We start from the raw sequence: 26,368 nt of genomic DNA, 5'->3' as shown, positions 1-26,368 counted from the left end.
CAGCACAGATATATGTCAATTTGTGCTTCTCAGTGGGTTGCCGTTTTCTGACGTCTATTAAGGTGGCGTTTAAAAAAATATTTTTATCACATTAAAATCCTTAAACATGACCAGGTTAATTTTACAAATGTATTACAAGAGTTGGGACTTTGGACGACATTCCTTTAGAGTGAGGGATCATATGCATCTTTTAATGTCCGTTTTGCAGTTCTTTGTTACAGTAAGTATGTGATTTAATTTGTGTCTTTTCTTGAGCACCAAAAAATATAATGCTTGAGACAAGCCCCACTTGAGGGGGTGCTTTTTGAGCTAAGTCGGTTGTAAATTACAGTGCTATGAACTCGTATGTGTGTAGAGGGTATTAAAATGTTGTTGGCTTTTGATACTTTCTTCTCTGGAAAATTAGGGCAATTTTTTTTTATAACTGATGCTTTTTTTGCAGGCCAGTCAATGCATCCTTCTACTAATGGAGCGCAAATTACTTCCAAGAAAGTCCAGAAAAATCGAAATAATTATGCATCCGTGGAGTGTGGTGCAAAAATACTAGCGGCTAATCCCGAGGCAAAGGTATTGGTTTGTCAGGGGAATGTTGCAAGGAAACATCTTGTTATACATATCATCGCAGTTTCTTCTCAATCCTGCTTATTAAGAAATTTTGGTTGTGGCAGTCGTTAAAGTGTATAGAATCCAGGGGTGTGGAATTTATTAAAATATCTACTTGTCCAGGGGGCAGGTTGCTTCTCAAATCTACTTGTCCTGTACAAAGATCTACTTGTCCCTTTGGTGCCATGTAGTTTGGCGACAAATTATGGCAGCAATCTCATTATGTAAGAGCTCTGATAATAGCCTCGCTGATTATGCCAGGGCTACTACGATAGTAGGGCTTGAATACTTGCAGTTTCAATCCCTACTGTAGCAATTTCCTTATTTTGCCACCTTTCTGCAGATCTGCATACTGGGGCTGGAGGAAGCAGTAAGCAATATTTCCAGGGCTGGAATGCCTTTGAGTCTGCAAACCTACTAACCTGCATGTTTTAAAGATGTTTACCAGCTTCTCTCTAATATTTTCCCATAATAAGAAAGGTTGGACATTTACTCCTGACAATGGCAGAATTAGAACTTCTTCCAGGGTTGGGAAGAAAGTGGCTGGAGGGAAAATGAACTTGCAAATGCTCAATAGATTTTCACATGAGCAAATCTACACATCGTATTTACCCATGCTAAAATACAGTTCACAAATATTTTATAGGGGTACAACATATACCATGGGTGCACTTTTGTGACTTTCTTTAAGAATTTGGGGCCACATGTAGGTAGGTTCAGATTTGCGACATGCAAATTGCGAGTCGCAAATCCGAATGTAGGATGGTGTCCCTGACACCATCTGTGATTCGCAAGGGCTTCGCAAGTGCCCACCTCATGAATAATCATGAGGTCGGTCGCAATTTGCGACCCCCTCGCGAATGGCGGCCCTCACAGGGATGGTGGCCTGCTGGAGACAGCAGACCACCATGTCAGTGACTGCTTTTCAATAAAGCAGTTTTTTGTTTTTTTTTGTAATGCAGCCCGTTTTCCTTAAAGGAAAACGAGATGCATAACAAAACCGAAAAATGAAACGTTTTCGTTTCATTTTTTCAGAGCAGGCAGTGGTCCAGAGGACCACTGCCTGCTCTGAAAAAATGTTTACAGTGACATTCACAATGGGGAAGCGGTCCCATGGGGATCCCTTCCTTTTTGCGAAAGTGTTAGCACCCATTTGAAATGGGTGAAAACTGCAATTGGTTTGCGCCGGCGGTCACAAAACAATCCTACATTGCACTGCGAGTCGCAATTAGGAAGGGAACACCCCTTACTAATTGCGAGTCGCAAACCCGTTTTGCGATTCGGTAACCAGGTTACCGAATCGCAAAACTGGGTTTGTGCATCGCAATGTGCTTTTTGCACATCGCAAACAGTGAAAATCGCTGTTTGCGACATGCAAAAAGCTACCTACATGTGGGTCTTGGCCCCTAATTAGGTCTGGTGTTAACAAAGACATTTTGTTTTTATTAAACTTCTGTTTCTCTCTCTTTCGGCTGTCTTTACTGTGAGTGATCGCATTCTGCTCTTCCACAAGGAGCATATTGGCACACAAAGTAGTTTTGTTCAGTGTCAGGAACTACAGTGGCAATCAGTGACGTAACGAAACTGGAGGGTGCCCCTTTGCAAAGAACATGGAGGAACCCCCTCTCCAGACTCACTCAGGGAAGGTGCTGTGCTGAAGGGGCCCCCTGGAGGGCGGCTGCGGGGCCTTTGTTATGCCACTGGTGGCAACGTGTACTTTTAGAGTTCAAAAACGTTTTGGGGGGGTTTTGCCAGTGTTTGTTACAATGTTGAGGGCCTGGTATCTCCCACAACAATAAAGTGTTACAAAAGCCATGTCAAAACAAGACATGCATTGATGAAACTAAAAGACTTATAAAAATATGTCTGATCAGTTGGCTTTGTAAGTGTTTGTTTATTTTCATGCTTCCCATAATCGTGTTGAAAATGGTTACACTGATTTTCCATTAGAAATATTTTTGGGAAATACTAGCATGCATCAACACATTTTACTAAATGACACTTCATTTGCATCTAATCAGAGAGCATTCTGGGAGCATTATACTTAGCCTCATAGCCTAAACTTTTTAAACATGTGTATACACGTTTTTTTTTTTTTGTACTGGAACCAACGTCAGTAGTGAAGTGTGACCTTAAAACATTTATTTACAGCACTCACCCTAATAATGAAGGCTTTCAAATAATGAACCATAAATACAAGTTCGAACAGCATTATCTTTTGGAAACACATTACCTCAACTGCAGAGAGTTCCACACTCTGTAAACAGGCAGCCAAAGGGTTTGTGCTGCAGAGGGTTCGGCCTACTTGTCCCAAGGACAAAGTAAACATAAAAACTTGTTGCCCTTGACCCCAAACAAGATGTCCCGGGCGTCAGGCGATAGGAATTCCACATCCCTGGAATAATTTTTATCAGGAGACCGTAAAAATCTTATTTACGTGTCCTATAGCAGGAACTTGTTTGCTGCGCACCTTCCAAATTCTAAGCAAAAAGGAATCTTCTAAAAGTGAAGCAACAGAGAAGGTGTGGACACTTGGACATGGAAACGCATGTCACGTCTTTGAACACTGTTTTATTTTAAATAGTTTTCTCAAACTCTTGTATTGACGATTTGGGGTTCTCCTTATGAAACAGTTGTGATTCTTGCCAGTAATAACAATTTTCTTGCTCAGGCTATCTCTTTTGTTCCTTTTTTCTGGTTACGCCAGCGCTTTTGCTTACTATGTTATGTGTGCTTTGACGGAGCACATGTGTACGATACAATGGTCGCTTGACCTTATAACCAATATGCAGTCATTGAAAATGTATGCTACGCTGGAGCAACTTTGATTGGATGGCTAATGCACCAGTTTTCATTTAAAGTACTTCTAATAGTCCTGTGCATAGTAGGCCTGTTACCCTGGATGCTGAAATATATTGGCATTAAAACCCCTCCTGTTTACAAGTGCTGTTCGCCATCAATCTTGCATTTTTCTATGGGCTTGCTGCCAAATTTGTCAATTGCTTTAGTGAAGCATTGGCAAAGCTATAACGTCTCGTCTTTGTAGGAGCTATTAGCTTTGGTAATGTGTTCTTTCTGTGTTGTACATCAGTGTGACTGCTGTTCAGCATGACTATAAGTTAGTGGCATGTAGTGTCCTAAAGTTGGGGAGGGGTGGGTGGGTAGAGTGTCATCAGAGTTGAGTAGAAGGGAGTAGAATTCAGTGATTCGGTGGCAGACTGTGTTGGGTGGAGTGGATTGAGGTAGTAGGGTGGATTGTAATGGAGTAGATTGTTTTGTACAGATTGGGGTAGAGTGGGTGGACTAGATGGGATGTGATGGATTGGAGGGTGTGGAATGGCATGGGGTGGATTAGATTAGTTTTGGGTGGGTGGATGGTTTGAAGTGATAGGACTGGGGTGGGGTGGATTAGATTGGATTAGAGTAGGGTGGTTTGTAGTGGGGTGAATTAGAGTGGAGTTTGGTGAATTGGACTGGAGGGGGTGGATTGGACTGGACTAGAGGGGTGGATTGGACTGGATGGACGTGGATTGCGATGGGGTGGATTGGAATGGTGTAAATTGGAATGTGGTGATCTGAATGGATTAGATTGAGGGGGGCAGATTGAACTGGGATTAAGTGAATTGGACTGCAGTAGAGTAGGGTGGATTGGAGTGGGGTGGGGTGGATTGAAATGGGCTGGGTGGGTGGATTGAAGAGGGGTGGGTTGGATTGGGGTTGGGTGGGATTGACTGGAGTTGGTTGGATTGGAGTGGGGTGGACTGAAGTTGGGTGCACTAGATGTAGGTGGATTGGACTGGAGTGGGGTGGATTTGGCTGGGGTGGATTGGATTGGATTGGATTGGATTGGATTGGATTGGTGTGGGGTGGATTGCTTTGGATTGGTGTGGGGCAGTTTGGTGGGGGCAGATTGTTTTGTATTAGAGTGAGGTGGATTGGACTAGGGTGGATTGGGGAGGGAGTGGGGTTGATTGGATTGGGGTGAGATGGATAGTATTGGAGTGCAGTAGATTGGATTGGGGTGGAATGGGTGGATTGGAGTGAGGTTGATTGGAGTAGGGCAGTTTGGAGTGGGGCAGATTCCTTTCGGTTGGAGTAGGACAGATTGGAGTGGGGCAGATTGTTTTAGACTGCAGCGACGAAAGTTGGATTGAGGCAGGCTTGATTAGATTGCAGTGGGGAAGATTGGTGTGGGGAAAATAGGAGTGGAGCAGATTGTTCTGGCGAAAATGGGAGTGGGGCAGATTGTTTTAGATTGGAGTAATATGGATTAGAGTGGGGCCCAGTGTTTAGGATTGGATTAGGGCAGATTGTTTTGGAATGTAGTGGGCCAAATTGTTTTGGACTGGTGTGGGACAGTTTGGTTTGGGGCAGATTGTTTTGGATTGGAGTGGGGTGGATTGAGGAGAGAGTGGGATTGATTTGATTGGATTGAGGTGCAATGGGTGGATTGGGGTGAGGGGGATTGGAGTAGGGCAGTTTGAAGTGAGGCAGATTGTTTTGAAATGGAGTGTGGCAGATTGTTTTAGATTGCAGTGAGGAAGGTTGGATTTGGGCAGATTGTATTGGATTGCAATGGGGGAGATTGGAGTGGGGCTGATTGTAGTGGGGAAAATGGGAGTGGGGCAGATCGCAGTGGGGAAAATTGGAGTGGGGCAGATTGTTTTGGATTGGACTGGGAAAGAATGGAGAGGGGCAGATTGTTTTGGATTGGACTGCTAAAGAATGGAGAGGGGCAGATTGTTTTGGATTGGACTGCTAAAGAATGGAGAGGGGCAGATTGTTTTGGATTGAACTGGGAAAGAATGGAGAGGGGCAGAATGCTTTGGATTGAACTGGGAAAGAATGGAGAGGGGCAGAATGCTTTGGATTGAACTGGGAAAGAATGGAGAGGGGCAGAATGCTTTGGATTGAACTGGGAAAGAATGGAGAGGGGCAGAATGCTTTGGATTGAACTGGGAAAGAATGGAGAGGGGCAGAATGCTTTGGATTGAACTGGGAACGCATGGCGAGGGGCAGGTCGGAGTGGGGCAGATTGTTTCGGATGGGAGTGGGGCAGATTGTTTTGGATGGGTGTGGGGATTTCAGTGGGGCACATTGTTTTGGATTGGAGTGGGGCAGAGTGGTGGTGGACAGACAGTTTTGGATTGGTGTGGGGCAGTTTGGTTTGGGGCAGATTGTTTTGGATTGGTGTTCGGTGGATTAGGGAGGAAGTGGGGTTGAATGGATTGGGTCGAGATGAGTTGGGTTGGAGTGCAGTAGATTGGATTGGGGGCAGTGGGTGGATTGGGGTGAGCGGGGATTGGAGTAGGACAGTGTGAAGAGGGGCAGATTGTTTTAGATTGCAGTGAAGGTTGGATTTGAGCAGATTGTATTGGATTGCAATGGGGGAGATTGGAGTGGGGCAGATCGCAGTTGGGAAAATGGGAGTGGGGCAGGGTGTTTTGGTTTGGAGTGGGGAATATTGGAGTGGTATGGATTGGAGTGAGGCCCATTGCCTTGGATTGGAGTGGTACACATTGGAGTAGGGCAGATTGTTTTGGATTGAAGAGGGCCACATTGGGGCGGATTGGCGCGGGGCGGGTTGGCGCGGGGCGGGTTGGCGCGGGGTGTATTGGCGCGGGGCAGATTGTCGTGGCTCGGCGCGGGGCAGATTGTCGTGGCTCGGCGCGGGGCAGATTGTCGTGGCTCGGCGCGGGGCAGATTGTCGTGGCTCGGCGCGGGGCAGATTGTCGTGGCTCGGCGCGGGGCAGATTGTCGTGGCTCGGAGCGGGGCAGATTGTCGTGGCTCGGAGCGGGGCAGATTGTCGTGGCTCGGAGCGGGGCAGATTGTCGTGGCTCGGAGCAGGGCAGATTGTCGTGGCTCGGAGCTGGGCAGATTGTCGTGGACTGGTGTGGATTGGATTGATTTGAGATGGATTGGAGTAGTGCAGTTTGAAGTGAGGCAGATTGTTTTGGGTTGGATTGGGGCAGTTTATTTTAGATTGCAGTGTGGGCGGTTGAATTGAGACAGATTGTATTGGATTGCACTGGGGAAGATTGGAGTGGGGCAGCTTCTTTTGGATTGCAGTGGCGAAGATTGGAGTGGGAGAGATTTCAATGTGGAAAATATGAGTCTCATAGATTTCAGTGGGGAAAGTGGAAGTGGAGCAGGTTGCAGTGGGGAAATGGGAATGGGGCAGATTGCAGTGGGGAAAATGGGAATGGGGCAGATTGTTATGGATTGAAAAGGGGAATATTAGAGTGGCATGGATTAGAGTGTGGCCCAATCTTTTTGATTGGAGTGTGCCACATTGGAGTGTGGCAGATTGCCTTGGACTGGAGTGTGGCAGATTGCTTTAGACTGGAGCAGGGCAGACTGCCTTGGACGGCTGAGGTGGGTTGGATTGGTGTGGGTTGGATTGGATTGATGTCAAGTGGGATGTGGCAGATTGGAGTGGGGCAGATTGTTTTGGATGGGAGTGTGGTAGTGGGGGCGGACTGTTTTGGCTGGGAGCGGGGCGGACTGTTTTGGCTGGGAGCGGGGCGGACTGTTTTGGCTGGGAGCGGGGCGGACTGTTTTGGCTGGGAGCGGGGCGGACTGTTTTGGCTGGGAGCGGGGCAGACTGTTTTGGATGGGACGGGAGCGGGGTGGACTGTTTTGGATGGGACGGGAGCGGGGCGGACTGTTTTGGATGGGACGGGAGCGGGGCGGACTGTTTTGGACGGGACAGGAGTGGGGCAGACTGTTTTGGACGGGAGTGGGGCAGACTGTTTTGGACGGGACGAGAGTGGGGCAGACTGTTGGATTGCAGTGGGACGCATTGGAGTGGGGCGGGCGGATCGGAGTGGGGTTATTTGGATGATTGATGTGGGGTACATTGGAGTGAGGCGGATTTGAGTGGGTTGGGTTGAAAGGATTGGAGTAGGGTGGATTGGATGGGTCTGGGGTGGATTGGATTCGAATGGATTGGTCTGGGGTGAATTGGATTGAGTGTTGGGGCTTGGCGTGAGTGGACTGTGGTGTAATGCATGATTGTGTGTGAAAACATAATTTCAGAAACTACACATAAGAAAGAAACAGTTGCTTTGTAACATTTCAAGCAAGATAATCCTCATTTTTGAGAACCGCGCCAACTAGAAAAACAAAACACAACATGAATGCAAGGTGAGAAAAGAAGAGTTGGCAAAATAAAAAAGTTAACTATAGAAAATAAATCTTTGCAATTTTGTTTGTCCTGCTGGCACATTTTTGCCAGTAACACACCATCTGTTTGCATGGCGCTAATAGTTAAAAACACTGAAATAGTACCTTAAGCACGTCAGGAGCAATGGACTGACACTGAATAAGTTGAATCAATTAGTACTTGGTCCCTGCTCCACAGCGAGGAACAGAAATGACTTTTGGCTTGCAGTGACTAACTATGAGGCTGTAAAGAAGAGTGCCAGGCAAGCCAATAAGCGGTAATCGACAATAGGGCTCCAAGCCCTTATTGTTAACAACAGAGCTCATGTGTGAGACTCATGCGCTAGCACATTCCTCACAGACTCGACCTTAAAATGGTGCATTTTATGTCTTTACACCTGATGGTTGGCTTGGAAAGTGCATGTCATTGTGATTAAAGTATACAGAATTTTTGTTACTAAATTACTCTATTTGTAGCATATGCTTCCTCAACGACATGATTTGTGTACTCCTGAAATCTAGTGTTGGGTGCAAATGTTATCTTAGAAGTTATCTTCGGACTCGATCTTTTTTTTTTTTTTTTTGGTCCTTTTGTACGGTTCAGCTCAAGATAAGGGACTGCCAGTCTCTTTTCCTTTCTTTTCGGCTTCATTTGTGTAGCACTCTGAACTTTCATCAAAAGATATTGTTGATTTTACTGCTTGACAACCTGCCAGGGCTCAGATCGTATGAGACTGACTGTTAGTATAGAGGGGTATAGAGAATGTGTTTTTTCAATTCTGCCCGAAGTGCAATGCCAAATTCTCTCTCAGGCGATCTCCATTCAAAGTCCTAAGCACTGAATATTCCCTTCCACGTGCAGGGATCCCGGAGCACTTTTTCATAATATGTCTTAAGTGTAGATGTTCCCCTTTCTTCAGGAAGTCAAGTAGAAACATGTAAGACATGAACATTGTGCAGCCTATAAAGAAGGCTGTAATGGCCAATTTCTTCATTTTTTTTTTTTTTAAAGGTAATAATATCCATGTATATGTACATTTGAATCCAAATGCTTTAGTAGAGTACGTAAATCTCCTTCACAAACCAATGTTTAAAAGAGTATGAAGGAAAAAAGGACAGTGTAGCCCTATAGGCTGTCATTAAGTAAATGTAAATCTTAGTGTATGTGCCCAGAGACCACCAGTATCCCATCATGCCCAGCAGATGGCAGTTTCTTCCCTTCTTTTTGACGAGACTTGGCAATATCAGAGAGGTCCGATAGTTTGTGTATCCTTGGTGCTATATTGTTGGAGCTATATGATAGTTTATTAATTAAAACACAAAACAAGGTTTTGTATAGCCACACATCCTGAACTCGTGTTTTTCTACAGGCTCTCTTATCTGGCAATGAAATAAAAGAAGGCAAAGTGAAATTAACCAAGTGCCTAGGATCACACAGTCTGGTCAAGTGAGAAGCCAGGACTGATGACAGGTTTTATGGTTTCACATTTTGCAGTTCAGCCACCAGATGTGTACCACTTTCCCTCTCACGTTTTCCATTCGAAGTTAATGCTTTGTCTAGGTGCAAGAGAATGGAGTGTCAATGGCAGACAGAAGTCGCGTGAAGGCTCGTTTTTTGCCCACACCGTGCATCTGCTTATTAAATTGGGAATTTTAAATATGTCTAGACTTAACTAAGCATTGGAGTTAAGTTCTGTTACTGTTTTAAAAATTCAATCAAATGCATGATGCCAAACATACTATTCTGGTCAGGTAGGCCTTACTAATGTGTGAAAGTTTCCAAATTGTGATTATTGGGGGTGGGGTTTTTGAAGAGTATTTGGAGTCCCTTCGTTTTTTAAATATATTTCCAGTTTAGATATAAATGACAAAACATGTTAGTTATCCAGTATTGGATCTTTCATAAATTCACATGCTTGAATCATCCCCGTCGTCGAAGTGGGAGTCCCACGGTACATAAAATAGCAATAAATAATAAAAAAATTGTTTTTGCCATAGGCTATAATGGAGCCAGAGCTTGCTCATATAGCCCATCCATGTCCTATTGTGAAAGGACCCAAACCTGCCTGCTGTCCAATCAGGCACCAGCACCCTCTAGAACCTTCTCCAGAGAAGCTCTCTTCCTCAGATTTTCTACCGCACGTCGTGTGAAGGGAGTCTCCCTGAGCTCTGCTCAGTTTTTTCTTCTACTTCAGAGATTTTCTCTCAAGAAAGCTTCAAATATGTCAGATTCTTCTAGAAAAGGCCTTTTCCGCCCTTGCAAGACCTGTGGGAAGAAAAGGCTCCATGTGGATGACCCACATAAAGACTGTTTGTACTGTCTCTACCCACAACATCAGGTTAAGGACTGCAAAATATGTCGCACCTTCTCCACAAAGACCCTCAGAGACCGGGAGGGCAGGCTCCTGACATGGTTACAGGCCAAATCCTGTACTTCAGGTGAGGAGAGTGGGTCAGAGAGGCCACATAAAAGGTCCAGATCTGAGGACCTAGGCCACACAGAGAAATCCAGGAAGAGGCAGAAACCTCATCATGGGAAGGGCTTACAGACTTCAGTCTCCTCTGAGCCTTCCTCTCCTCTTCAAAAGAAGGAGTCCTACCATCTATCTCCTTCTTCAGAGCCTTCCACTTCTGGAAAAATGACTCTGAAAATCAGATCAACGACGACAACACCGTCGACGACCGTGACGACTACGACGGTACCTACATCTACCGTCTCCACTTCATCGTCCCGTCGACTATAACTTCAGCGACGCCATTCTCATCGGTGATATCGCCATCGATGGGGTCAAAGAAACTACCGTCGACGAGACCATCGTCGGCGACGCCACCGTCGACGAGACCATCGTCAACTGAAAAATCTCTACCATCCACGGCTGCATCAACTTTCACGCCATCGACAGCAGTGATGCCTAGTAGACAGGTTGAGGCCACTCCTACCTCTTCCAGGTCTCCAGAGTTCCGAGCCATGGTCAGCATCAGAAATTTACCTACACAGGACATTTATCCAACCGACACATCTCCAAACAAGGTGTCGGCTTTACTACCCAGTCATCTTCTTGACTGGGAGGAATCGGACGAAGGTCCTTTCGGAGATGCACATAGCCCTTCGCAGCTCCGTGTCAAATACCAAGATGATGATGAAGAGGATGAGTATGAACAGTATCAACCATACTACTCGCATCAGGACCAATACTATGAAACACGAGAGCCTCAACTCAGAGACACCGTGCAAATGCCTTCCTCCTTAATCCAGGATTTACAATCCATGCTTCAGGATTATAGGAGAAGGTTTCCAGCAGAAGGTCAACCATCGGCGCCGGTCTCTACGGTGACGCCAGTTAATGCTCCTCCTCCGCCAACTACTCCAAGATCAACATCACATTCGGTGTTAGCTGCACCCCCCAGAGATGAAGGTTCCACTTCAGGGGAAGAAGAACAAGAAGAAGGAGAAATTTCCACCCCACAACATCCTACCGAGGAATGGGATGATTACTTGGCCCCCACTCCTTCTCCACCACCTCGTCCCTCTGATTCTCCGCCCGAGGACATAGGTGTGGTTTCCATAATCTTATGGACAGAGCCGCAGTGCGTTTCCACCTACCAACATCTGTCTCCCAATCGGAATGTTTCCTGCATGATTTCAAAGAACAATCACGGAAGTCGGTACGGTCCATTCCGATTATTGATTACATATGGAGCGAGGGCACAAAAATTTTGCGGAATCCGGCTACGGTTCCTCCAGTTCCACAAAAACTGGATAAAAAATATAAGGCAACCCAAGATTCTCCTGCATGCCTTACTGGACATCCAAAGCCTGATTCGGTCATCTCACAGGCTGCTCAAAGACGCTCCAAAAATCTATCAACGCCTATCTCTACTCCTCCAGACAGGGACGGTCGCAGACTGGATAATATAGGTAAGAGATTCTCCTCCATGTCTGCAATCACTGTCAGGGCAGCAAATTCATTAGCAATTTTAGGCCGATATGATCGTCAAATGTGGTCTGACATGCAACCTTTCCTGGACCTCATCCCAGAAAATAAGCAAGAAGAGGCACGAAAGATCCTACAGGAAGGTGAGCGTGCGTCGGAAGAGATTATTGACTGCGCTCTAGACATAGCCTCTACTGGTTTCCGCAAACTAGCGGGTGCCGCTGTCTTACGACGACAAGGTTGGCTCAAGGCCACATCCTTCAGACCAGAAGTGCAGTCCCGAATTCTAGACATGCCTTACGATGGGGAATCTTTGTTTGGCAAACATGTGGATGACGCACTTCAAACCATCAAGACGGACACAGACACGGCCAAGTCCCTGGGTACCCTGCAGTACAGGAAGCAGCCCTTTCGAGGGGCTAGAGGGAGAGGTTTCACCTCATTTCGAGGTTCCTTTCATAGACATTACCAGCAATCCCAGTACAGGCCTTCATACCACCAGCAGTACAGGCAATCATCGACTGCCTCCTATACCAGACAAGGAGGGAAACAAAGGCAGGGTTCACAATCCAGAGATCAACCCAGAAAGCAATGATCTTCCACAGGCACCGGCTATGCTCCCTCAATGCCCGCAACATCAGCAAATAGGAGCAAACATTTCCAACTTCATCCAACAGTGGAAGAAGATAACATCAGACAAGTGGGTGCTGGATATAGTGACAAGAGGTCATACCCTGGAGTTCATACAAAAGCCACCGCTTCACCCACCAACATCAGGCAGCTCTCCACCTTCGTCTGCGTCAAGCGGAAGTCTTCAGCCTTCTGGCCAAAGGGGCTATAGAGACAGTTCCTCTGCAACAACAGGGTCTCGGATTCTACTCCCGTTTTTTCCTCATAAGGAAGAAGTCAGGAGAGTGGCGTCCTATATTAGACCTCAGGAAACTCAACAAGTTCCTTCGGAAACAATCCTTCAGGATGATCACACTGTCAGATATCTTGCACCTCTTGAATCCTGGAGATTTTATGACAACCTTAGATCTCCAGGACACCTACTTCCAAGTTCCAATACACCAAAAACATCGCAAATATCTCCGTTTTACAGTAGCCGGTGCCCATTATCAATTCAGAGTCCTGCCATTTGGCCTCAGATCAGCTCCGAGAATCTTCACGAAATGCCTTGCCCCAGTCGCAGCATCCCTCAGAAGCAAGGGTTTCCAGGTGTTCCCTTACCTGGACGACTGGCTCATAAAAGCTCCGTCATCTCTAATAGCCTCAAAAGCCACAGATGCCTGCCTAAGACTATTCAACAGTTTGGGTCTAACAGTGAACCTACAAAAGTCAGTCGTATTTCCCGCACGCAAGAGTTTTCCTGGGAGCAGAATTGGACACTATCCAAAACAAGGCATATCTTACCCTAGCAAGGCAGCAGAAGCTGACCCAATTGGCTCTCACAATCTCCGCAAGAAAGTTCGTTTCAGTACGACTATTCAAATCGCTTCTGGGCATGATTTCCTCAGCCATAGTCCTAGTACCGCTGGCAAGACTCAAAATGAGACCTCTACAAGAAGAACTACAACTTCAATGGATCCAATCACAAGGATCCTTCGACGACTTAATAACCATCACACCAAGGATTCAGCAAACGTTAGAATGGTGGTCTCACATCGACCACTTCTCCCACGGTCTAACCTTTCTGGCACCAATAGCAGATTTCGTTATCACCACGGACGCCTCCTTGGAAGGATGGGGAGGCCACTTACAGGACATGCGAATTCAAGGCAGATGGTCCAAGCTCCAAAAAGAAATGCACATAAATCTGTTAGAACTGAAGGCGATTCATCTTACGCTCAAAGCTTTTCTGCCACGCATCGCAGGATCATCAGTGTTAGTCAGAACAGACAACACAACAAGCATGTTCTACATCAACAAACAGGGAGGAACAAGATCCCTCTCCCTCTCAAGGGAAGCTCAGTCTCTCTGGAACTGGCTCACACGGAACAACGTCCGCCTCAGGGCAGAGCACCTAGCGGGTGTCAACAATGCTCTAGCGGACTCTCTCAGCAGGACAGACGACAACTGTCACGAGTGGGAACTCAACCAGACCATACTCGACAGCATTTTTCAACGATGGGGGTCGGCCGATCCTAGACCTGTTCGCCACCAATCTGAACGCCAAATGCCAGTTTTACGCCAGTCGATACCCGCTCCCGGGGTCGTGGGGAAATGCTCTTTTGATAAGATGGTCCGGGATCATTGCATACGCTTTTCCCCCCATTCCACTGATTCCCAGACTCCTCAGGAAAATGAAGACTGAATGCTGCAAGATCATTCTCATAGCCCCCAAGTGGCCGAGGCAGTACTGGTACACGGAGCTCCTCCTCCGGTCAATAGCCAATCCAGTCCGTCTCCCTTGCAACCACAATCTTCTGTCGAAGAATCAGGGTCTCATCTTACATCCCGACCCAACTTCACTGCACTTGCATGCTTGGCTCCTGAGTTCAGAGAGTTCCAAGATATGAACATCGACCAAGAATGTAGACTCATATTATCTAAAGCACGAGCAGAGAGCACGAACAAGACATACAAATTAAAATGGAAGAGGTTCTGTGTTTGGTGTTCTCAGAACAATTTTCACCCATTTCAAATCAATCCTGAGCAAATTCTTCCTTACCTGCTCTCCCTTTCCAAAGCTGGTCTTTCCTATGCATCAGTCAAGATTCACCTAGCAGCTATAGCCTCTTACAGACGATCGGATAACATGCAGTCTATTGGTTCAACCAGGGTAATCAAACAGTTTATGAAAGGGCTGTTCCGCACCTTTCCTCCGGTACGCTTACCTCCGCCAGAGTGGCACCTTAATATTGTTCTCTCCCAACTCATGAAAGCCCCTTTTGAACCCATCCATAGAGCTGAACTCAAGTACATCACCTGGAAAGTATCAACCTTGCTCGCTCTCACCTCTACCAGAAGAGTCAGTGATATACAGGCGTTCACTACCAAAGAACCTTTTTTAGTTTTTTCTGAGGATTTCGTTATGCTCCGAACCAATCCCAAATATATTCCCAAGGTTCCATCTTCGTTCCACTTCAATGAGCCCGTTATTCTACGAACCTTTTTTCCAAACCCTACTACGATAGCAGAGAGAACTCTCCATTCTTTGGACATTAAACAATGCCTAAAATTGTACCTGCAAAGTACCAAGCACATCAGGAAATCAGACCAACTCCTAGTATCTTATTCTCTGGGATGTCAGGGAACAGGAGTAACCAAGGCCACTATAGCCCGATGGATTTCTTCAACAATCCAATTTTATCACACCAAGGCAGGAAAACCCTTGACTAGGCGCCCGAGCGACCACTCCACAAGAGCAGTCTCCACATCGGCTGCTTTGTTTCAAGGTATTGTCCTTGAAAAAATTTGCCAGGCTGCGACATGGAAAACTACGCATTCTTTTACGCAGCACTATTGTTTGGAGTCATCACAAAGAGCAGACTCTCTAGTAGGACAAGCTGTGCTACGCCATCTCTTTCATTAAGGTGAGACCTTTCCTTAGTTATAGTCTTATGGTTTGAGATGCATATAACCATGTTTCTATTATGCTTCCATGTGAATATGTAAAGTGTATGTATGTACTTATGAATGTGTATACACGTACTTAAAATATCTGTATTCCTTCGTAACTCACGGTCAGAAATGTATGAGTTTTCTATGACTGTTATTATTATTATTATTATTATTATTATGATTATTATTATTTATATTTGAGATAGAGGGTCTTTATTATTATTATGATTATTATTATTTATATTTGAGATAGAGGGTCTTCATGCTCGCACCCTCCACCCACGCTGGATACAATGTTTATCAACCATACTGCTGTCTATTCAGATTCAAGCATGTGAATTTATGAAAGATCCAATACTGGATAAGAAAACAAGTTACTTCCCTGTAACTACAGTTATCCAGTATTGGTATCTTTCATAAATTCACATGCGACCCACCCGCCTCCCCTTTGATGCTCGCATTTCCTCTCAGGTTTTAATTTTTCACTCTCATGCTGGAAAATCTGAGGAAGAGAGCTTCTCTGGAGAAGGTTCTAGAGGGTGCTGGTGCCTGATTGGACAGCAGGCAGGTTTGGGTCCTTTCACAAAAGGACATGAATGGGCTATATGAGCAAGCTCTGGCTCCATTATAGCCTATGGCAAAAAAAATGTATTTATTATTTATTGCTATTTTATGTACAGTGGGACTCCCACTTTGACGACTGGGATGATTCAAGCATGTGAATTTATGAAAGATACCAATACTGGATAACTGTAGTTACAGGTAAGTAACTTGTTTTCTTATGGCTCATTACAGAGCGTTTAACTGCTGCTCATTTTTTCTTCTTCAGACAAAGCCTTGTCATCGGCATAATGCTTTTTTGGCAGGAGGAATCCGCCCAGTTTTAAGACCCCCGCCCTATGCCCACCTTTCATCACTCCGATCTTTGCCCTGCTAGCATCGTTGCAGCCCTCGGGCATAACACAGTATTTTGTGGGCCCCAGAGAAGTGTTTGCCATTACCCATGACTTAAGACTTTATTTACACCTGGATCTCAATCATTCCTTACCACTAGGCACTCACATTCCATAATATTATAAGTTCCATATGTCATTGACTCTCATTTTTCAAAAACAACACTTTGAGGCTACACCCCTATGTACTTAGCTGATATCCCCTAATGTCAGCAACATCTATATATGTCATTTCTCATCTAATTATAATCCACCGAAACGCATGTCCGATGACATATTTAATCTATTCTTGTATATATTTTCAGAAATTATCAAATAATCTCAGCAGTCCCCTATAAATAAAGTTGTTGAAAATGCAACAATTATGGTATACAAATATTCAATATAAATATAGTATTTTGCAGTGATTTGGAAAGTAAAGAGTTCACAAAGGCATTATAAAAAGTAACCATAGAAACAACAAATGCAAAATAAATTAATATTTGAATTAGAGCTCGAACTATAACGCAAACCCATATTACAAAAAATGGATGTTTCACATATTTATTTATCCAAATAAAAATATTCCAAAATATCCCAGGTCCGTCAATACATAAAATCTGCTTGTGGCAAAAAACAACCGGCATTTCAACTGACATTCCAACCAAATGTAAAGTTCCTCCATTTTCAAATAGACAATATCAGGCTTGTGTTCCTTTTAAATACTAATGATCAAAAGGGCCCCTGAGCATTGCGCACACATGATTATAATCATTTGAATAAACTACAACTGTACATATGTATGTGTACAACAACATATTAAAAAACACCATGCCAGTCTTTGTCAATCTTGTATTCTCCATTTACTAGCCACATAAAGACCCTCTCGCTGTCTTGGAATGGGTCATCTAGTGCTCAGTAATACGCAAACAGTTCCTCATACATATCGTAGCCCAATTGTGTCATAATTGATCAAAGGCATGTAGATTACTAAAGTAAATGGTTGTCTCCAATATTACACCCTGTAACCGTTCCTAGCTATTTGGGCAAAGCCGCCACTTCCCTTAACAATAAATGTAAGCCTCCCCTAAGGAAGGCCTTTAGATCACTAAGGCAGGGAGCTGAATGTTATTCAGTGGGACATATACTTCTAATGTGCCCTAACAGCAAAACTCTCAAATTGTGGCTTTTACTGTGGAAAAGTCAGCAGTCCCATTGGCTGTCACAGAGCTACGGTCTTACCTCTCAGTGCAGCTAACTTCTGAATAAGACTACTTATATAGATACTTCAAGGTATCCAATTATTGTTTGGCTCTAAACTAGACTTGATGTCGAAGAAAAATGGAATGTTACTTTTGAAGAATGGCAACTTTTAGAAAGTTGTCACTCTGTGTTCCAGTTTGTTCAGTGGCCTTGCCCAGTTGCTGGCCACCAGACAGCCTTCTGCCCTCCTGGGGAGTAATGTGCATGACTTCCATGCTCAGGAACAGTAAATAAATTCCTGCTACAGAGGAAGGTGGTACCCTCCCTATTGCAGGAAGCCACACAGGGTGTTGGCCCAAAAGGTGAGCTTCAATGGAGGAAGCTGCCTTTGGTGGGCAAATAGCAATCACACTCATGTAGGGCTTCTTCTTTGTTTAGGTAGACAGGATGACGGCAGGAACAGAAAGGGGAAACCAGTGGTCAAACTGGTTTTCCTGTGAATGTGTAGCCGCAGGTAGCCACACCTCTACAGAGGTATACCAAGCTCCTAACATCCAAAGAAGGGTTTCAGCATCTTGAGAGTGCAAGATTAGCGCACTTGGAGATTACTTTATGCCACACATAGCAGGAAGTCATCACAGAGTGGGAGGAATCTTGGTAGTGACCACATAATCCCCAGGGCAATTTCTGGGACTAAATATTGAATCTTTGGCACCCTGAACCTCAGATCATTACAGAACTAGAGCAAAAGATTGAAAAAGGATTGCCTTCTGATCCCTTGACATGGCAAAGAGTGTGTGCATAGACAGCTGGACTGCACCTACTGTACCTTGGGCTAGCGAAAAGAGGACTGTGCCTGTGGCTCCAGGCTTGTGGAAAAGTCACTCCTGAGTGCCCAGACCAAAGAAGTGATTCCAAGGGTTATTCGACTGTCCCCCTGCAGCCAGCACCAGGGCCATCAAAGCTGAAGTAGCCCATTCTGGCAAGTCATTCGCCCCATTATTCGAAACACCGCTAGCAGCCGCCAGGCAACCCAAGAGACTGATCCTCAGTCACCAAAAGTTGTACTTGTGAGTATTGCCTAAGTCTAGATTGGTCGCCAAAGACAGACACCGGCCTTCTCCAAAGGATACTGCTGAACCTGCTGTGTATAGAGATTGGAAGTCCAGCATGTCTTCTGCTGTCTCAAAGATGACTTCAAGGGACACCGACCCCGTATGGCCAGAGTTGGCCACATTCTCCCAATCTCACCCATGGATCAAGGAATAACCACAAGGATACCACCCGACCGCACAACACACACAATAACTTTCAGTATCATGCACCCCCAGCATCAGGGCATTACACCCCCTGTCCCCTGCCCACCTAACCTTCTCCCTGTCAAAACTGGTCATCCAGCAGAGGCAAGAGTAGCCGAACAAAACTTTTTCAAACTTTCCAAAAGTTTCTAAACATTAAGGTTGCCAGTGCTTGTTAGTGCTTTGGACTAAAAAGCTGATATTTATGTTTTACTCAATCAATATCTCTGGAACCCTCCTGTGGATTTTGCTCATCTTGGATGTCTAAGAATTTATAAAAATCAAGGTGATTCTGGAAACGGCACCCCAGTGACTTGCTATCCATCGCCTCTGATCACACACCTCGGGGAAAGAATCAGGTTACTCCTTCCACAGCGGGAGGAAAAGACCTTAAACAAGTAGGTCTTGTTCATCATCCATACAATACGTACCATGCAACCAAAGATGCCACTCGACAGCACCCAATCGATCAGGAACAGCAGCAACTGTTGTGAGAGAAAGTATATCTTTTAACCAAAAGTGCCATCGAGCTGGTGCCCTAACACCTACAGGGTCAAGGCGTTTAGTCCACATACTGCCTCATTCCCAAAAAAGACGGTACACTGCGGCCTATTCTCGACCTCAGCCCACTGAAATGGTACATCCTAAGGGAGCATTTCAAGAAGACACCCTTGCTGGATGTTATACCACTGCTCAGTACACGAACCTACACGGCGACCCTTGACCTCAAGAATGCCTACTTCCAGATCCACGAATATCTGGAGCATCACTACTACCTGTATTTTGCGGGAAGTGGATAACACTGCTAATTCAAAGTACTTCCCTTCAGGATCACAACAACTATGAAGGTGTTTGCCAGATATCTGGCGGTGGTGGCAGCGCATATGCCCTGCAGTGTTATTTTTGTCTTGCCATACCTGGCTGACTGTCTGATAAAAACCAGCAGCTGACAGTAGTGCCTAACACTCACCCACAAAGCAGTTTCCACTTTTACACAAGTTAGGATTCACAGTCAGTGCCAAAAAAACCCATCTTGACTCACAACAAATCCAACAGTTTCTGAGAGCTATATTAATCTCAAGCAGGACCTACCCAAACCAAAGTAAGGTGATGGCATTCCAAAGGCTGCTACGTCTTTTTCAGACTTTTCAAGGCACCATGTCTTCTAATAGTGAGAAAAGTAATGAAACGACTAGGTGTGATGCTCCATGTATAGCTATAATGCTGCAGTAAAGATTGCATATGCACCTGCTACAGAAGTGTCTAGTGCAGCAATGGTCTTCAGGGGCAGGTCAATGGGAAGTTCTAGTGTTGGTTGAGCCCAGGATTCAGCACAATCGCAAATGGTGGAATGAAAGACATTTGTCATGGGGCAGGCTAGTTTTGGACCCTCAACTGCAGGTGACCATTATCATAGATGTCTCATTCTGGGAGTGGAGCACCTCTCAGCCTCTGGACTGTCAGGATACCAGAGTGCTGGAACAGAGGGATTGTCACTTCAGTTACCTGGAGTTGACCTGGTTATTTGAGAGAGGCCGCTCCTAAAAAAGACAAAGTAACTCCTGTGTAGTACATTCAGAAATAGGGGTTCAGCTGCCTGCACTAGTTCAGACGTTCTGTTGTGCCATCTTCACTCATCAATTGTAGTTATTTTATTTAAGATTTTTAAAAATCTAATTTGATAGTGGGCTGCTATTAGCAAATCAAACTATATTTTTGGGTGAAAAGCTTTCTCTTTGTAAGTGCATTTGAAATGGGTTGTTGCAAGTGTTTACTAATTACCTTGTGATCCTCTAATTTGCATCATTTCTTTCACAATTCCTAGACGTGCTGAGACTTTAATGTTTGACTGTGTAAGAGTTAAATTGAAATATCATGTTGTAGTGAATGTCATACACGTAATGTTTGTATCATGAGCATTTTAATTCCTTTCCCAGAGCACATCTGCCATCCTGATAGAGAACATGGATCTCTACATGCTAAATCCATGCAGCACTAAAATTTGGTAAGGTGCTTCTCCGCTTCCAAACTCTGCTCTTATGGAAAGTTATTTAGCCATAACAATGATTCTTCTGTGTTGGTATTTTTCACAGCTGCACATCTTTGAGTGATGCTTTGTTTGTGTGGTATCCGGAGGAGTAAAACTTGTCATTGCATAGTTTCTCCTTGACAAAGTATGAATTATATGTTGGGCACTTGAATGAGCTTCAGTCAGTATCCTAGATTTTGTTTCAGGGTTTCCATTCCCATTTGAGATTCATATCTGGTTATCTTTCTCTTCCTCTATGGTCCTTCAGGTAGTAAAAGTGATAGAATTAATCTGCTTGCTTTAACTTCAGCTCTGGGAGCACCATTTGTTTTTTTCTTCTTTTTTTAGTATAACCCTTGATGCCATTGTCCTCTTTGAAGTGCGCAAGTTGTCAGTGATGAGTCAACTTGCTGGAAGTGTGAAATTGCTTATGGTTGTTCTTCAACACTGTTGAGTGATTTTCCATGTAACTTGCAGAATCTGGCTGCCTTTCTTTGTTAGTTAAAACAAAAAACAAAAACTCAACTCAAGACATGTTTTAGACTTGTGAAAACCAGAACTTACCTTCCATCTGTGGTGTTTGTTAGAATCTGCAGGGAACTACTTATTTTGAGCTACTCCATCATTAAGTGCAGTTAAATACTCAAAGGACTAAACATTAAGTTCTAGGACCAAAGACTGGCCTTACCTCCAACAATGGCAACTTAATCCAGTCGAGGGGGAGCTTATACTTATTCCTGGAGCTGAAGCTTGAAGCTTTATAATTATGAATAGTGTGTACATGGCAAGCTGGAGGGAGGTGTGTAAACACTCCTGTTCTATCTTATGCAAGAGCCTATTTAATAAGTGTATCTTAAAAGAAAGATATGATTTAAAAAAAAATGCATTTTGTTTCTGGTTCCTTAAGCAAAGGGATCCAATATTGTCCAGCATGCTCTGCTTCAGGCCTGAAGGCTGTAATGTCTGGTGGAGAGTATTGGCAGTCAGTGTAATCATATTCTGCTGCAAGAGTTATTCATTCTCCTCTTCTGCAAAACAAGTTCTTGCAAGATAGGGTTATTTATATGAGCCATTGATAATATGGTGCATCATGCACCAACAGTTGAAATGTTAGGAACCATTAGATCATCTCTATGTTTTGGATGAGTGGAAGGTGTCACCCTATATAATGTCTTGGGGAGCTGACTGCGCTTGCATTGTGTGATGTAGTCTTCTGATACTACAGCCATGTCTGTTAGCAGCAGCTTCCGTGCTCAAATTGCTTACTGTCCTTAGCACTTGTGTCTGCATTGCTCACCGTAAATATTCTGTACGTGCCAGGCCAGGCAAACAGTCATTAACCCTTCAAAGGATTAGGATATGAGAACGTGTAGGGTACCTGGGCCCATCTAGATTGTTTGGAAAGATTAAGGTGTGCCACAACAACAGCAACTATGACTGATCCAGCTCTTACTAGGATGTGTGTTCTAGTATAGACATATCCTAGGCATCCGTCACCCCTTAGCATTGACTTCTGAATAGTCAGAGGAGGTTTGACGACACAGTGTACCAAGTCTTTGTCGTTTTAGAAATTTGTGATGGATTTGGTCAAGTAATAGTGATGGTTTGTATTTCTTTGAAGTATTTCCTAAACAATTTACATTTGTTTTAAGTGATGCAACCTTGGAATGTATAACCATTAACCAAATGGTCAAAATAGTGTTCCATCGCTTGTGGGGGCAATTAAGAGAGCCCCTTTGGCTCACTACTTGATCTAGTATCTTTATTAGCCACGGCCACAGGAAAAGGCTTGCAGGTCGTTCACCATTTCAGATCTTGACTATCAGATACATAGCAAATGCTTACCGCAAACACAGTTGACATAAAAGTAGTCTGTTTCTTTATATCTGCTCCAGTAAATCCCTTAGTAAGGAAGAATGCTGTTTCCCAGAGCACGATGTGTTGATTTAAAGCAATGTGATTCTAGTGAGTTATTTATGTAAGGAGTAATATGATTTTGAATTTCAAGAACTTTGAACTGATGTTAGATTTTAAAAATTTGTATTTTGCATTTATTTCAAGCTCTGATTTACACTTTTGAGCTTTGCACTTTGCCTGGAATACCCTGTACATTGCTATCAAATTTGAAGGAAAAGAAAATCCGATTTTCTAATATGATAGCACACTTTGTAATTAGATCTCAAAACCCTCTATTTTTATACATTTTTTTGTTTTTGAAATATTGTTTTAATTTTGTCATGAATTGGCTGCTACATTTCAGCTCAACTCAGGTATGTGCAGGAAAAACTGATGTCAAGTAAAAGACTCTATGATGTTGTAGTGGATTCCCAATACAACTGTTTTTCAGCACTGCATTATAGTCTTGGACAATTCAACTCCGTTCTATACGTTCAGTACAAAAAGTGTATTGAATAGCGTCACTGAATATGAAAATTCCTAGCTAACATGAAGAAAGTTTAAATTCTTTTAAGAACACAGATGTGAGGGTTATAGTAAACATTTCTCCATTCATTTGCCCAGCCACCCATCAAGAACTATATTCCAGTCACAATGTCTTTGGGACTAGATATCCCGTGTGTCCTGAAAAGGAATCAAAAGCACACCAGCCACAATCCGAGATCTCATTGTAAAACAGCGTACAAGGAAAAGTGTTTATTATTTCTTTGTGCGTAACATTTGGCAAATGGATGTCCTTCTACGTAGTCTTGTTTATATTCTAACCCTGTAAACTGCGTACTATTGTAAGTTTCCAACCGTGATATCTCTAATGTCAATGAATCATGTCACTTTGAACTCAGAATATCAAAGGCGTTCATTATAATGGAGTCAATAAAGATAAAACTGGTTCAGTAGCCCTGGTCAGGTAACTGTATTTTTTGTTGTGGTTTACTGTTGGTTGCCTCCACTCCCTTATTAGAATTGAAACTTTCTTCACATTAGCTTGAAAATTGTACGTTCTATGTCAGGACCAAGGGCTCACATTGTGCAAGTTTAAAGCTTATTAACCACCAACGATGATACCCCACCACAGGTTTAAAAAAAATCTATTTTTTAAAAGTTGAGTCTTAGGACAAATTTCCTGTGTTTTGGATGGCCTTTAAGTGGCAACCTAATCAGAAGGCATTTGATGTCATAGCACCTCTGACTGATGTGCCTCAAAGATAGAGGTGTTGATTCCTGCCTCCTTCAAGACTGAAAAAGACCCATTGTGCTATAGTGGATGAAGAAGCTGGTTTATGTGGTTTCTCAATTGCATTGAGGAGCTGTTTTGTACCCTAGGATCTTAATTTGTTCAATGGCATGTGTTGCTGTAGATACACATGCTGTGCATAAGCTTGCCACCTAGTGTTTGGTTCGAAGTAGTAAAACTTGTTTTTGTTCGAAGAAAGTTTTTGAGTCACGGGATCAAGTGATCTCGCCTCTTGGTGATACTGTACATGGGCATCGAGTCCTTTGTTAGATTGTTGTTCTCCGCCATCAGGTTCGGAAGTGTGTTCCTCTCTCTGAGTTCTCAGCTCCAAACAGTCTATAACGGGATTCTTTCCGTCTTTCTAATGTCGTTGGTATTGTTTCCGGGCACGTAGTCTCTAATATTCAACTCTCTTCCTTTTTCTACATTCAGAATCACATTTTTTGGACCTTTCGGGGTAGAAAGGCCCGGTCGGGCCCTCATTGGGCCTACCTCTTCCACGTGGTGTTGAGCTATCGAACAATGCAGCCCTGATAGAACTTACTCCATTTCAGTTCTGCCCTCAATGCCATTCCAAATTTCCACACACCGACCAACACCAGGTGTGTAATTTGTGTCCTTCACCAGACCACAGTGACCAGATCTGTGAAGTGTGCCATTCTTTTCGATCGAAGAAAACGCTTAGAGACCGAAGGGCCCATCGGATGGAAATGGCGTCTCGACAGACAGAAGATACACCAGACATCGTTGAAGAGCATGCACAAGAAGATGTAGAGCAAAAGGGGGGGTCTTCTCTGTCCAAGATTCAGACTCTGATGTTCAGTCGGACATTGAGAGTCAAACTTTACAGTGAGCACAAACTGTAAGTAAAAAGTCCCCTTTCCCTTTGGATAAAACAGAAGAGGTCACCGGTCCGCCAATGCATCCTAGCCAGGTCGGAGCCGAGAAAGTTATTCGGATGCCCCACCTACCAGCTCGACACCGAAAAAAGCCTAAGACAAGTCTTCAACATCGACCACCAGTAGCTCCACTTCGGCACGAAAAAAACAGAAACTGTACGCTGTTTAGGTACCGACCTCTTCGACACCGAAAAAGAAACAGCTAAATATTTGGCACCAAACATTATCCATCCGAAAAAAGCTTAGGAACTGAATAACCTCCAAAAGACTCAAACTGACTCCGGACAGTCTGTATCATTCCCTACACCACAGGTGAAACCAATTTTGAAAGTTATGGACGGTAGACAGCCCGACTTAAGATTCAGCAAGGAACAGGGCGGATTATAGTATCACCTCTGCCACATTTAAAGAGGAAATTAACTTTTGAAAAAAGTCTTGGTTCCTCTGCACCTCCTAAGAAGACTGTTAAATAATTTCTTCTCATACTTCCACATCTCCACCTCTACCTACCTCTCCACAACATACTCCACCAACATCTCCTACTCATTTAGGATTCACACAACCTAGTTCACCACTTGGGGTGGGAGGAGGTCACAAGATATAGGGGATACATTAGATGAGCAAGACCCATGGTATGAGTATGATCCAGATCCCATTACACCCAATGATGTGGATTTTTACCCGGCCAGACCCTCACCTCCTGAGGATTCTTCATCATATCAACAAGTGATAGCAAGGGCAGCAGCATATCACAATGTAAATATGTACACTGACCCCATTGAGGAAGACTTTTATATGACACCCTTGGTGCAACACACAAAGCCAATGTCTTTTAATGTTACCAGGAATGATTAGACATGCAGATTAAATATTTAAAGAGCCTGTTAGAGCAAGGATTATCACTCCTAGAGTTGATAAAAAGTATAAAGCTGCACCCACTGATCCTCTTTATGTAAAGAGACACATTCCTCCAGACTCTGTTGTGGCATGTACTGCATGGAAAAGAGCTAATAGCCAATCAACAGGAGAGACACCTCCTCCTGACAAAGAAAGTAAAAAATTAGATGCTGCAGTTCAGGTGGCTAATCATTGGTAAATTGCCAGTGCTTAAGCTCTACTCTCTAGATATGACAGAGCTCACTGGGATGCTATGGAGGAACTTTTACAATACCTACCAGAGGACCATCGTAAAAGAGGGGTAGGAATTGTAAATGAGAGGCAAACAATATCTAACAACGCTATTAGGTGTGCACTTAATGCTGCTGATATGGCAGCACGTAGTATGAATACAAGTATCATCATAAGACCTCATGCATGGCTTAAATGCTCAGGCTTCAAACAAGAAGTACAACGGGCAGTTCTAAATATGCCCTTCGATTAGGAGCATTTATCTGGTCCGCAAGTGAATACCATACTTGAAAGATTAAACAAGGACAATCAAACTGCCAGAGCCATGGGAGCTTGCAAGCCAGCACGCATAGAAGTAATTTTCATTGTTCAGGGTTTAGTAGAGGATTCAGGTCATCATTCCAAGAACCAACCACAAGTCA

General features: G+C 44.0%; 1 protein-coding gene across 4 annotated transcripts in view; it reads left to right on the top strand.

The window, feature by feature from the left end:
* SUCO (SUN domain containing ossification factor) overlaps window positions 1-26,368 on the top strand; it is a 481,248-nt gene that overhangs the window by 145,415 nt on the left and 309,465 nt on the right. For all 4 annotated transcript variants that reach the window (XM_069231978.1, XM_069231976.1, XM_069231977.1 and 1 more), the window contains exons 8-9: window positions 443-567; window positions 20,638-20,705. In XM_069231978.1, coding sequence (XP_069088079.1) covers window positions 443-567; window positions 20,638-20,705 — 193 coding nt within the window. The remainder of the gene's footprint in view (window positions 1-442; window positions 568-20,637; window positions 20,706-26,368) is intronic.

This window comes from Pleurodeles waltl, chromosome 4_2, assembly GCF_031143425.1.
Source record: "Pleurodeles waltl isolate 20211129_DDA chromosome 4_2, aPleWal1.hap1.20221129, whole genome shotgun sequence".
NCBI classification, from domain to species: domain Eukaryota; kingdom Metazoa; phylum Chordata; class Amphibia; order Caudata; family Salamandridae; genus Pleurodeles; species Pleurodeles waltl.
Note: the sequence above shows the minus strand (reverse complement) of the source record. Positions and strands in the feature narration are given on the sequence as shown.